Below are 12353 nucleotides of genomic sequence, written 5' to 3'. Positions count from 1 at the left end.
ACCTGATCTCCACAGCTTCTACCGTAATCACCCTTTGGCACCCAGCTCATCCCTAGGCAGATGAGTTCATGAAGGAGCCCCCAGCCAGCAGTGAGGAAGCGGTCAGCCAGTGCAGCTCACTAGGGGAACTAAGGCTGGGAATTGGTGATGTCCCTCAGCAGTGCTGAGGCAGAGTGGCTTCTTCACAGAGCACATATCTGCTTTGCCTCTCTGTTGCTGGAATTTGGCTGGTGTCCCAGATTCAAAAGAGCTATTCTCTAGCACTCTCTACCAAACTAGTGCCAGGGGCCTAGAGGTTTCTTTTTGTGGCTTAGAGCACCTTCCTGTATGAGGAAGACATAATCTGTGAAAGAAACCCAAGAGGAGTTGATACAGAGGAGAGCTAGAGCATGAGAAGAGAAGGACCAGAGAAGGGGAGCCAGGAGGTTGTCTGTATTTCTTTGATACTCTTCTGTCAGTCTGAACCAGGCAAGCTGTGTGTAAAACAGTGCTAAACGCCACTCCAGGAGCAAAGCAAGGTTTGATAGTTTGCAAAGAGCTTGAAGCTACTCAGGTGAGAAGCTCTTTAAGAGGGCAAGGTTGCTGGTATCACTATAATAAACAGTTCCAGTCAATTAAATGCCCTCTGTTAAGCATCACATTGAGTTATCAAAACCGATTGTGTTGAGATTTGTAACACCAGAGAATAACCTTCTCATGCTTGACAAGGGAGGAGTCCATCTAACACAAATGCTTTAAAACTGAACACACACTGGTGTTGTAGATCAGCTTTGTATCACTGTATCCTTTATGTCTCTTAAAAGCAACACTATCCTGCTTGGAAAATGTCCAGCAAGGGGTTAAAATGCTCAATGCTTACAGAGCTCCAGAGGATCCTGCTGTGCAATTCCTTACCTTGCCTGCAAACAGAGGTGCCTTTCTGCTCCTTAAGTCTTCCTGATGCAGTATACAATCCACCGTCTGTGCCTCCCATCGCTCAGGGAATTGCAGTAGCTGAGCAGCTCCCAGACTGGTGTTGGGTTGTTGGAGCTCTTTATTTGTTTGGCATTTTTTCCAGCTCTCTTGCTAGAAAGTAAATAACGTTAAGTACCCCAAGGAAGTTCTTAAGGTCTTTCCAAGATCTCAGCCTCCTGGGCACCATTCCCAAGCTTGTGAGAGCTACTTGGTAGTAATCCTGTTTTCATGTTAATACACTGACTTTTCACCTTCCTGGAAAAAAAACCATGGGGGTTTGCTTCTCCTCTCGCACTGGGAGAGAGCAGTAGCCAGGTGAAAGCCAGCAGAAAATCAGGCCCAGAAAAGCTTCTGTAGGGCCAGCACCTCTCCGGGTTATGTGGATGGAAATCCCAAACTGGGAGCTGCCCATACTTCTAGTTCTGTATTTTTTTTGCTCCCTGCTTGAATCCCTTCTGGCTGAGCATGGTGTTTGTAGACTCAGCAGAATTGCACTAGTGACTAGACTCAAGCAGAGTTCATTGACCAGGTGAGTCATTTCTTCAGTCCTGGGTAGGTGGATCAGTCTGCCTGGATGCCTACGTAGGACTGTGTGAACATCTTTTTTGGTCAAGGTGCTGCTGTTGGGCCAGGCGAGCATGGCTCCCTCCAGGTTCCTGTGGTCAGAGCTGCCTTTAGGTTCTACCAGCTGTGACGACAGGGCTCTCCCCAAAATATTAAGGAGAGCGGTGGGGTTCGCTGATGCCGTGTGCCTTCCAGCAGCTACAAGCAGCTACAAGGAAGTATAGAGAGAAGATGTCTGGCGGAGGAGGACAGAGACTAGGCAACTGGAGACCCTGGATTGCTTCCACGCAGTCTCCCAGACCCCTCTGCTCCGAGAGCCCCTTCCCTCAAGCCCAGCTGGCAGAGGTGACCCAGCCCTGTCCCACTGGATGGGAGTGGGCATTCGCTGCCTGTCCCGCTGGGCACAGTCGCCGGCTCCATCCCAGCCATCCCAGCCTTTGCGTTTCCTCCCATTGTGCTGAAGATTATCGGCACACAATCACAACAATGATGGGTTATCGTGGTACAGCCTGTGTGCTGGAGAGAATAAGTGCAAATGATTAAGTGGCCACAGTAGATTTCCAGGCTATAAATACCCCAAGTGACTCGAAATCACAAGTGCAGAACTGAATCTCTGTCTGCTCCCACCTCCCTACTGTTCTCAGTCCTTTTTTCCTGGAAATTACTTGTAGCCATTTCCTCTCTCCATCTCTCTCCTCCTCACTGAAAGGCCTGTCAGTGCCATGAGGAGTACGCCGAAGCTGGCATGTCTCCCCTGGGTTTGCAGCAAGGCTGCAAGGAAATATTTGTTGTTGCTTCCAGCTGTCACACTGTCTGGCCAAGATCCTGCTGTGCAGTGCGAGGCAGTCACTGCCCCACATCACTTACAGTCTCAAGACACAGCAGAGGGGAGATGGAGTCTTATACTGGGACAGTGACTTCCCTGTGGTCACAGAAATTCCGGGCCAAAGCCTCAGCTCCTCCATGTTTCCCAGGCGCTTGATCTCAGTCTGTGTCCACTGCAGAGTTGTAATTTTGATACCTGATGCTCCCAAGTCCATTTCTGACAAGCTCGCTCTTTACCTTTTGTCCTCATTTTGGCTCTGAAGGGGCCCCCAGAACAGTAGGCTACTGCAGTTCAGCTCAGAGATCTTCTGCTCAGGATCTCTGGGCCATCCCTGGACATCTGGGGCAAGATTTGCCCATGAATAAAAGCTCTGCTTTCACACTGGCATGAACACTGATCAAAGCCAGCAGAGATAATTATCAGAATGAAATCAAGTTAGGTCTAAGGTGGATTTTTCCTTCAGAGCAGTCTGTGCCATAAGAGCTCTGCAGGGCTCCTAGCTAGTGAGGAGCCCCGTTACTGCTGGGTTATTGTTTGACTGAATCCCAGACCGTCTTCTTCATCTCAGTGGGCAGAGGAGACACCACAGAGGAGAACCTCTGCTTTAGCTCTGCAGACACGTTCAAAGACCCTCCAGTCCCTTGAGCCTCATTCCTTCAGCAGCGTTGGAGGTTTCCTGTGCAGGGGCCTGTTTACATTTGAAAATGCCACGACAGAGCCCAGCCAGCCGGTTCCCTGGCCCCCACCGCTCCATCCGGCGAGGCTGTCTCCCAGCTGGACCGCCCCAGCGGGTGTTGAAGCAGATAAACAGCACCCGCGCGGCCTCCAGTGAGCATGGGGGCTCGCGAAGACGAGTCGCCCACAGGATATTGGAGCGTATCCTGTGCGGAGCAGCTCCAGCTGGGCTCCCGCGCGCCGCGGAGGATATCCTATTTGTCTGGCAGAGACAAGAGATAGCGGCTGTCGGAGGTTGCTGGCTGTTGTGCGCTGACATCCTGGCGCGGTGAGTCAGCTCGGGCTCTGGCACGGAGCAGGCGTGGGGGGACTTCCCCTCCCTGCTCGGGGGACAGCCTTCCACGGGGACCTCGACCAAACACCAGCGAGCTGGAGCCAGCAGCCAGATGTAGCATGAAGGGTTTGCCATATTTAGATGTGTTTTTCCTGGAGCAGGAGACTCACAAAATGAGAAAGAGAAGAGATGCCTGAATCATAGAATGGTTTGGGTTGGAAGGGACCTTAAAGATCATCTAGTTCCTACCCCCCTGCCATGGACAGGGACACCTTTCCTCTAGACGAGGTTGCTCAAAGCCTCATCCAACCTGGCCTTGAACACTGCCAGGGAGGAGGCAGCCACAACTTCTCTGGGCAGCCTGTTCCAGTGTCTCACCACCCTCACAGTAAAGAATTTCTTCCTAATATCTAATCTAAATCTACCCTCCTTCAGTTTAAAACCGTTCCCTCTCGTTCTGTCACTCCATGCCCTTGTAAAAAGTCCCTCTCCCGCTTTCCTGTAGCCCCTTCAGGTACTGGAAGGCTGCTAGAAGGTCTCCCCAGAGCCTTCTCTTCTCCAGGCTGAAGAGCCCCAACTCTCTCAGCCTGTCTCCATAGGAGAGGTGCTCCAGCCCTCTGGTCATATTCATGGCCCTCCTCTGGACTCACTTCAACAGCTCCATGTCCTTCTTATGTTGGGGGCCCCAGAGCTGGACGCAGTACTCTAGGTGGGATCTCACTTTGACAAACTTTGAAACAAAGCTTGTCTTGGAGCCAACACCTGGTAGCCAGAAGCCCCTGCAGATCTGCACAGGCACAGCACATCGCCTTGGTCATATCCTTTAGGGGTGTGACTCACTTGCTTCATGTCCTCATCAACATCACCAAGACCGTCCTGACATCACCGGTATCGGAACAATCAGAAACCAGCCCGTTAGCATTGGCAAAGAAGCTCAGCCATGAATTCTGCTGGAGGAGTGAATTGGGCAGGGAGGACCATGTTCTCCCCTCATTTCACAGCTCATGTTCTCCTGAATGTCAGTGGATGGAGAAATTTCCCAGAGAGGCCAAGTGGGTATCAGAAGATGAGTAACGTATCCACAGACTACTAGGGTATTAAGTGGATGTTCAGGTCACCAAGACCTGTGTCCCATCCTGTGTGCTAAGGAGGAAAGGGCAAGTACAGTTGCCTTGGCTATGAAATTAAACCAGCAGCATCAGCTATAAAAACAGGCCCCAATTCAGCAGGTTCCTGGTGCCCACCAGATGGGCTTGTGCTTGCTACCCGGTGTGTTTTCACAACCCTTTTTCTTTTAGGGACATCAGATGGTTCTGCAGAAGTGTGTGTTAAAATGCAGAGTTTGGTAAATCTTTGCACAGCAAACAGGAAGGAGGCTGAACAATAATTTTCTCAGAAAGGTGCAAAAGCCATACAGGGAAATTACATATTTCAGCAACATTTCTCTGTTTTACTGCATTAGGAATTAGCCCTAATTGTGGGAGATAAAATACCTGAGAAAGCCTCCCAGTCAGCCGTTTCTGTCGCAGTAGGGGTCTCTCGTGTTAGGACTGATCTTTCAGGACTGATTTTTCTCTGTTGTTGGTCCCCTTTGGAAGGCACTGGACAGCCATGACTCAGTGAGCATCATGTTTAGTAAGGCTGATTTAAGGTAGTATCTGCTTGATTGGTTTGGTTTGCGCTGGTCTTTGATTATTTCTTTGGTTGTATTTATGGTCGTCTGATTTGTTCTGACATTTTTGGGTCAACTGCCACTGGGTTTAGAAGTGGGTCTGTGGTCACAGCCTTGCTCGAGGCTGGATTAATACATATTTATAAAGAAAGAGCCTCTAATGGAAGCTGTAGGCACCCCAGCAATACAAAGCACTGTTCTCTGCTCCTTTACAAGCATCTCACACGGGTGTGATTCTCTTGACTGATCAAGTTTCCATTTGCTTTTCACCTGTGAGAACAAGCAGAGAATCCAACCCATAAAAAACTAATAATACACCCCAAAATAGTTCTGCTTTTAAATAAAAAAACAAAACAGCTAGAACAGAACAGTTTCTGAAGGAGAAACTTCAGGGAGGTCTGAAGAAATAAGTAAGTCCTGCAGTATGCCGAAGGGATCATCCAAGTCAGGTATGGTCAAGCTAAAAAAATCTCAGCATCACAAGCCATGAAGTGAGTGCCCTGTCCCCTGGCCTTTGAACCCTTCCTACACTAGAAGAGTTTGTGGTACAAAGACACACATGGAAAAGGTTAGTTTGAACTGGTTCGTTAGTGCCAAGGAGTGGTTTACTTCGGTTTCAGCAGCAATCCCATTGCTTAACTCAGAATGTGACAACGCGCTTCCAGACCTCCCCCAATTCCTTTGCTTTCTGGAAGGGGTGAAAAAGATGGCAAAATGTGCACTCGGTGGGCACTGCCACCGACCGCATCAGGGTCGAGAGCAGCGTGGTTCTCACACAGGGTAAGCACAGCTGGAGCAAACGCCGTGAGCTGTCTGTGCTTGATTTGGGTCCGTACCAGCTCAGCCAGAAGCCCTTCGTTTCCTTCTTGTCGGCACAGCCCGAATCAGCGCAGGCGTCTGGCCAGGGTTTGGGCTATTCATGTGCTTTTAAATGTTTCAGCATCTATCTAGCTGCTGTGGCAACCCGCAGTGCGAAAACGAATAGCTTTTAAAAATAAATCTGAGGCTGGTGTGGAGGTAGGGTGGGAGCAGAGGGAGGAAGGAAAGGGGAAGAGCAGTTGAAAGGAAAACGTAGGTCATTAAAGTTGTCCTAAAACAAAAAAAAAAAAAAGGGTTGAAACATCTGCTGGAATAATGAGCAACTTTTTAGCGGGACTCAGCATTTTGTTGGCAATTCAGTGAAGAAATTCAGCAGTTCAACTTTTGCTCGTAACTGCTCACCAGGGTTACTATTAAGAATTACTAAATGCTGGAGAGAGCTTTCCCTGCCAATGCAAATACAAGGCTCCTCTACAAGATCCTGTCAAATCCTTGCAGCACAGCTGTGTTTGCAGAATTGAGTTTTGTTGCTCTATGAGGGCAAACCCAAATGAAATGAGGATGACTACAGCAACTAAACAAACATCTTACCATGACATTGTCCTTTGTCTGATGATGCTCAACATGGCTGACCTTTAGAGAGCCCTTTTTCCATCTCCCTGACTCCAGAACAGCCCATTAAAAGGTGTAACAAAGCAGAGTGGTATTTCACAGAGTAAGTGCCAGCTGTCTTCCTGTATGAAAACTGCAGAAATATTGATGGAAAAGATCTGTGAGATTCTCTGCTCCCCCTGGGCCAATGCAGAACTGTTTCATGGCATTGTTTCCTTCAGTCCTCTTTTCAGTTTAGCTTTAACAGTCTGCTGGAATAGTAGCAATGAAAGATGAAGCTGAAAGCACACTCTGTTTTGCTGCCAAAACAAAGAGTTGTTCCCAGGTTCCTTCCAGAGATCTGTGAAATGGCAGCAACATTTTCAACCTCCTTGGGCTGAGTGTCTTCACTGTACACTTGGAGGCCAAGCTGCAAATGTATCTAGAAGCACCCCCTGACCCCCATCCTACAGGTGCACAGAAAACTCTCTGTAGCATCTGGTGGTGTCTGACTCCTGCAGATAATAAAGGTCTGCTTTCTCTGTGCCATTGCTCTAGAGAGGTGGGGAAGCCCCTTGGAGTCACCCTGGGACAGCGGGTGCTGAGACCACCGAGGAACCGCTGTTGAGTGGGGGGACCCCCCTTGAAAGCATTGCTGAGTCAAAGGCGTCTCTGCAGGCATAAATCTACAGAGGACTAAATGCCCCACAAAATGTCTCGACAAATCACTGGGCACAATCCAGCTGGTGGGTTGTGTTTGGTGCCATTTTAGGTGGGCTAGAGTATCCCAGTGCCAGTCCAGAAGAGCGTGGGTCTCACAGGGTCTCATGGTATCATATCTACCACCCCATGGAAAATATCTCGGATACCTTAGATCACTTAAGACACTTCTGTTAAGGCAACAGCAACCCCTTAGCCACAGCAGCCCTGTCCATTTAGCCCAGCTCAAGACCCACCATGGAGTTTATTAAAAAGGGATCAGATGCAGACTTAGGCTGAGCTCCAGAGCTGTGCATGAGGCTGTAGCTGTCAGTGTCATCTGTAGACAGACATGGGATGCTTCTGCTGAATCCACCACAGATAGCAGAACTCAGCTTTCCGTAAATCTAAGGTGGATGCTTCGAACCACAGCTGTAGCTGAGCAACAGCCAATAATATGAGTGAAAAGTATGTGGAGCTGGCATTTACCCCTTCTTGAGCTTGCTTTTCGTCTCACAGTATGGCCATAACCTTCACGTCCTTACTCTGTGGTGAAAGGATGCACTCAGCTTATGCAAACAAGGGGATCGGAGCAAAGTAGTGACTTCACTATAAACTCATCCCTCAGCCCAGAGGTGTGTTAAAGAGGGTAAATGCTAAGCACATCCTAAAAAATCATCTGCTGAAGTTGGGGACCCGAAAATGGATGCAACCAACGTTGACCCTTCTTTGAGATGCTAGAACTTGGATAGCAATTGATGCATCATCACAAATCAAAATAAGATCAGGAACCCCATCAGTAAGTTCCCCTAAAGAGCTGAAGTTACAAATGCTGTCATGACATCTGAGCAAAGAGTCTGACTTAATGCATGGACTTACTTCAGTTTCTGGGTAATTGCTACTTGAAAAGTCAAGCCATTAGGACATCCAGTTTAAATATCTTGACCTGCGTCTTCAGAAGAAACAGCTACTATCCCGGAAGGACCTATGGGTTATTGTTGGTTTAGTGTGTTTTACAGGAATCTTGCTATGTAATTTTGTGCTATTACATTTCTTCATAAAACAGGCACTGTAAGTGGATTGAATTAAATGTTTGCTACTAGGATAATTGCAGTTCTTAAGAAGTAGGCCATACTGTCAAATGGTTTCTCTTAGGCTTAATTTCCCAAAAATGCATCTCCAGGGCTTCGTAAACTGTACTGTTATTTGCTGTTGGGAACTTTCATGGGAACGGTATGTCTGTTTTTTCTAGGATCTTTACATGAATAATTTTGTTGCTTTTATTTTTCTGGATAATGATTACAGATGTCTTTGTGTGCCCCACTGTCCAACCTCTGACTGTTAGCTTAAACATTAAGAATTTGCCATAAACAAACATGACTGGGTAACACCTGCTTCATGTCATAGTCTGATTTCTTTTTGGAAGGACTGCATCCAGGCTTTGGTAAAATTACAAGCACTCCAGATGTGTATTCTGCTGTCAGCTGGCCTAGTGAAATCATTGTTTATTGATAGGTTCCCAAGAGTCAGATAGTTCTCAGTCTGCCAAGAAAGACATGCTGGCTGCACTGAAATCCAGGCAAGAAGCTTTGGAAGAGACACTGCGACAACGCTTGGAAGAGCTAAAGAAACTGTGTCTCCGAGAAGCGGTAGGCAATGGACATTTTATAACCTGTAACACTTTGTTGCTTGCATTGTTATAGCATGCTCATTGTTTGGAGATGGGGTGGAGTCAGGAGAAGAGATTCCTTCCACAGTCACCTCTTGCAAAGCCCGTTGTACAAAGGCCTCAAGAAGGTCCAGCTGTTTCAACTCCAGATTGCAATGTCATGGGACATTTCCACCATAGAGAAGGGGACCCCATGTCATCTGGGGTTGGCTTGGGGCTAGGAGGGTGCTCAGCATCCATGTCTGCTGTTTGAAAGTGTGTTTATGATGCATTCGGCCAGGCTTCTTATTGACTTTGGTGGGAATATGCAGCTACCTAAATGGCATAGGAATGCTGTCCTGTGTACTGGTAATTGCTTCTCAAATGCTTTTGACTTCACTAGCAAAAAAAACCCCAGGCTGATACACTTTCTTCTTGGAGCAGGCCTGACCTTACATGCTTTTCTTTTCCCAGCACATTCTTACATACAACACACAAGGTCTCATGTGCTCCATGTAGGCTCCCTTCATCTGGTAAGGCCTGGCACTGCTGTAGAGGAATGGCAGTGTGGTGGCAGACCTTCAGAAGAGGAACCACTGTGGTCATCTCAGGACATGCAGAACAGATCAGGAACTCATAACCTTCCCACTCACCTGCCTGTTCATTCTTGGAGTACACAGGAGGCCAGTTTAGAGATCAATTTAATGTTTGGGGAAATCACAACTCTGCTGCAGATGTGTGTGATTAGCAGCAGCATACACGTGGGTCATTCAGCAATCCTCCTTTGTTTACCAGGCTTGAAAATCTGAATTTAACAACAAATCATGATGTGTAACACAACAGGAAGCTGGCTGCAGACAGAGGCACTGAGATCTTCCAGTTGTAGCTTAATGTTTGTTGTGTATCCTGCCCTTAACAAAAATGGGGGAAGTAGGTCACTAATTCAGTTCTCATTGCACTTTGCTTTAATTAGGCAATAGTTTTAACACCAACAAGAATAAGTTGTGGAAAATACCTCTCAACAAAGTCAGCAGAAATCTCTGCTGCCCCAGTTCCCATCCTTTACTCCACACGAGCAATCCTTTCCCACCTGAGAAGTCCTGGTTGACTTCAGCAACCAACTTGTGCTGATAAAGGTCACAGGATCAGATCCACTCCCATAAGTCCACTAAGTGCAGAGCTAAGATCATCTGCAGGAAGCAGTCACACGCTCTTTGGGGGCTGATGGACAAGGTCTGCAGGGCTCTGCTTGCCCTAGAGGACTTTACCACCCTAAGCTAACACTGCCTGACTGCCGATGGCTAATGCCTTGCAGCAGCACACATGCAGGGGAACATGTGCCTGTGCCACAGTTGCAGGAGCTCACAGCCCAGTGCCTTCGCTTTGACCCCAGCCCCATCTACAGTGCAGCCTCAGGCACTTTGCCAGCAGCTGGGATGGAGGCAAAAGCTGGGGCATGGAGCTGGTGGTGAGAAGCAATATCCCCTTAACGTGCTGCAGCAAGGCTGGCCAGAGCCTTAAGAGCTGGTGGAAAGTGTTCGTGCTTTCTGTAGATGATCTGAGAGAGGCAGTTGATGGACACTTGGAATCTGACCCCATCTTGCAACCCTGCAGCTCATCCTGCAGTTGGAAGTATTTCTTCTCAGGCTGCCCTTCGTCCTTTCTGCTTTGGCATGGGAATGGCCAAAACAGAGGGAGAAGGCGGCAAAACCAGGAGATAAAGAAGGGTTAAAAGTGGGGGCATAATCAAATAGGCATGGCCAGAGCCATTCCTAACAGTGGCATCAGGTTACTTCAGGCCATCACTACTCCAGTTACTTATTAATTTAGATTACATTTCAGGACTGTGCCTGTGAATACTTTTCAGCTTATGGAGGCAGCATGGTAGCCCACATTAATTTTGTTCTGCTCCAATCTTGGGCATTTTACAGAAGATATTAACTCTTTCCCCACTGTGCTGCTTCATATTAAGTTAGGGGTTATAAAGAAAATATCCTTGTTTCCCTGGGGAAAGGATACAGGAATCTGTGTCTTGATGCAGCGCTTAGAGCCACATCTCCCTAGGAGCCCGTTTCGGAAGAAAAGCTGAAATAACCCCAAGGGCTGGAGGGGCAATGCAGAATGGGACTCTCAGACGTTGCAACAGTGCTTCTCGCAAAAGGGGGTTGTGCACGTCGGCACAGAGCTGTGCCACAAACCCATTTTGCTGGGAATTGCTTAAAGGAAAGATTTGAAAAGGCCAGGTCCTTGTTTCCTAGTGACCTGAAAAGAGTAGAAAGAAAAACCCCATTAGGGAGTGGGGGAGAGGCCAGGGCAGGCAGGGGCCTGAGCTGTGAGCTCGCATTAAGGTAGGTCAGCTGCTGTTCTTTGGGATTCAGATGATTTAGGTTACTCTGCCAGCTGGATCCTCTCAAGGCTGATGCTAAAGAACACAAAAGCCTTTTGTCCTTCATGGGAGACTTTTGAGTACAAGGAGTCAGGCTGTGCTGGTAGTGAGGCTCCTGCCTTTTTCTGTAGGCATTTGAATGCCTTCAATTCAGATATGTGTGGCTGTATTGTGTAGTCCAGGGGAAAAAAAACCCACAGCATTAACATCAATATTGGCGCTTGCTGCTTCCTGTGTTCCACATATTCCTCAGTTCTGTGGGGTTTACTTCAGATTTTGAACAGATCTTTGCAAATGACCCCATCACTCTGACAAAGCTTCATCTAATATTGCTCCAAAGCTGCCCATGACATCACCGGGATTTGGAAAGGGCTCTGATACATGAAGTGTTATCAGACAGGTAATGAGGTACCAGGCACTGCTTTTAGTGACCATTTTCACTGCATTCCTCTCAGACACATCATGAATCAGGTGGGAATGTTTTTCTGTGCAGGTCATAACCTGCACAGCGGTTGCCGGTGGGGCTTTCTGACTCAGCAGACCTGCATCCTGCGTGAAGGCACTTGGATCTGCTCACCCTCTTCTCAGAAGTAGCTCAGCAGATAGAAGCTTTTCTTTCCTGCTCACCCTGCAGCAGAGATGAAAGCCTGTGTGCTGCCATCTGTTCAGCCTCAGGCCCCAGCACCCTAGGGATGGGCACCACCTATCCTGGGCAGGCCACAAAAAACTGTATCCATGCATAGGTTAAAGAAAAGTTCCCCACCCTCAATGTCAGGTCCTGGGATGAGTTTGCAGGGCTGGGTGCTCTCCCGTATGTTTATCAGCTGGCTGGACTGGGTATGTTGTTAATGAACGCTTGTCATTTTACTGTCACAGTTCAAGAGCAGTGTTGTGCCTTTGCTCTGCTGCAGGATTTGCCAGATCACTAACAGCGTTTTGTGCTTACAGGAGCTCACAGGAAAGCTGCCACGAGAATACCCCCTAGATCCTGGGGAGGAGCCGCCTATTGTAAGGAGAAGAATAGGAACTGCCTTTAAACTGGATGAGCAGAAAATCCTGCCTAAGGGAGAGGTGAGGCTGTGCCCTTCCCTTCCAGCCCCATGGCCCCACCTCAGGTCTTGATAAAGTCCAGCGTGCCTCACATAGGAACCATCAGTCTTACAGTCATTTTTGCTTTAAGCAACT

At 48.1% G+C, this 12353-nt stretch overlaps 1 protein-coding gene across 4 annotated transcripts in view; it reads left to right on the top strand.

Annotated features, from left to right (window-relative positions):
* The window catches only part of FRMD4A (FERM domain containing 4A), a 200609-nt gene that overhangs the window by 169185 nt on the left and 19071 nt on the right, over positions 1-12353 (top strand). For all 4 annotated transcript variants that reach the window (XM_068400534.1, XM_068400537.1, XM_068400538.1 and 1 more), the window contains 2 exons: positions 8650-8783; positions 12117-12239. In XM_068400534.1, coding sequence (XP_068256635.1) covers positions 8650-8783; positions 12117-12239 — 257 coding nt within the window. The remainder of the gene's footprint in view (positions 1-8649; positions 8784-12116; positions 12240-12353) is intronic.

The sequence above is a fragment of the Nyctibius grandis genome, chromosome 5, assembly GCF_013368605.1.
Source record: "Nyctibius grandis isolate bNycGra1 chromosome 5, bNycGra1.pri, whole genome shotgun sequence".
Lineage (NCBI taxonomy): Eukaryota > Metazoa > Chordata > Aves > Nyctibiiformes > Nyctibiidae > Nyctibius > Nyctibius grandis.
This window is presented reverse-complemented; position numbering and strand designations above follow the sequence as displayed.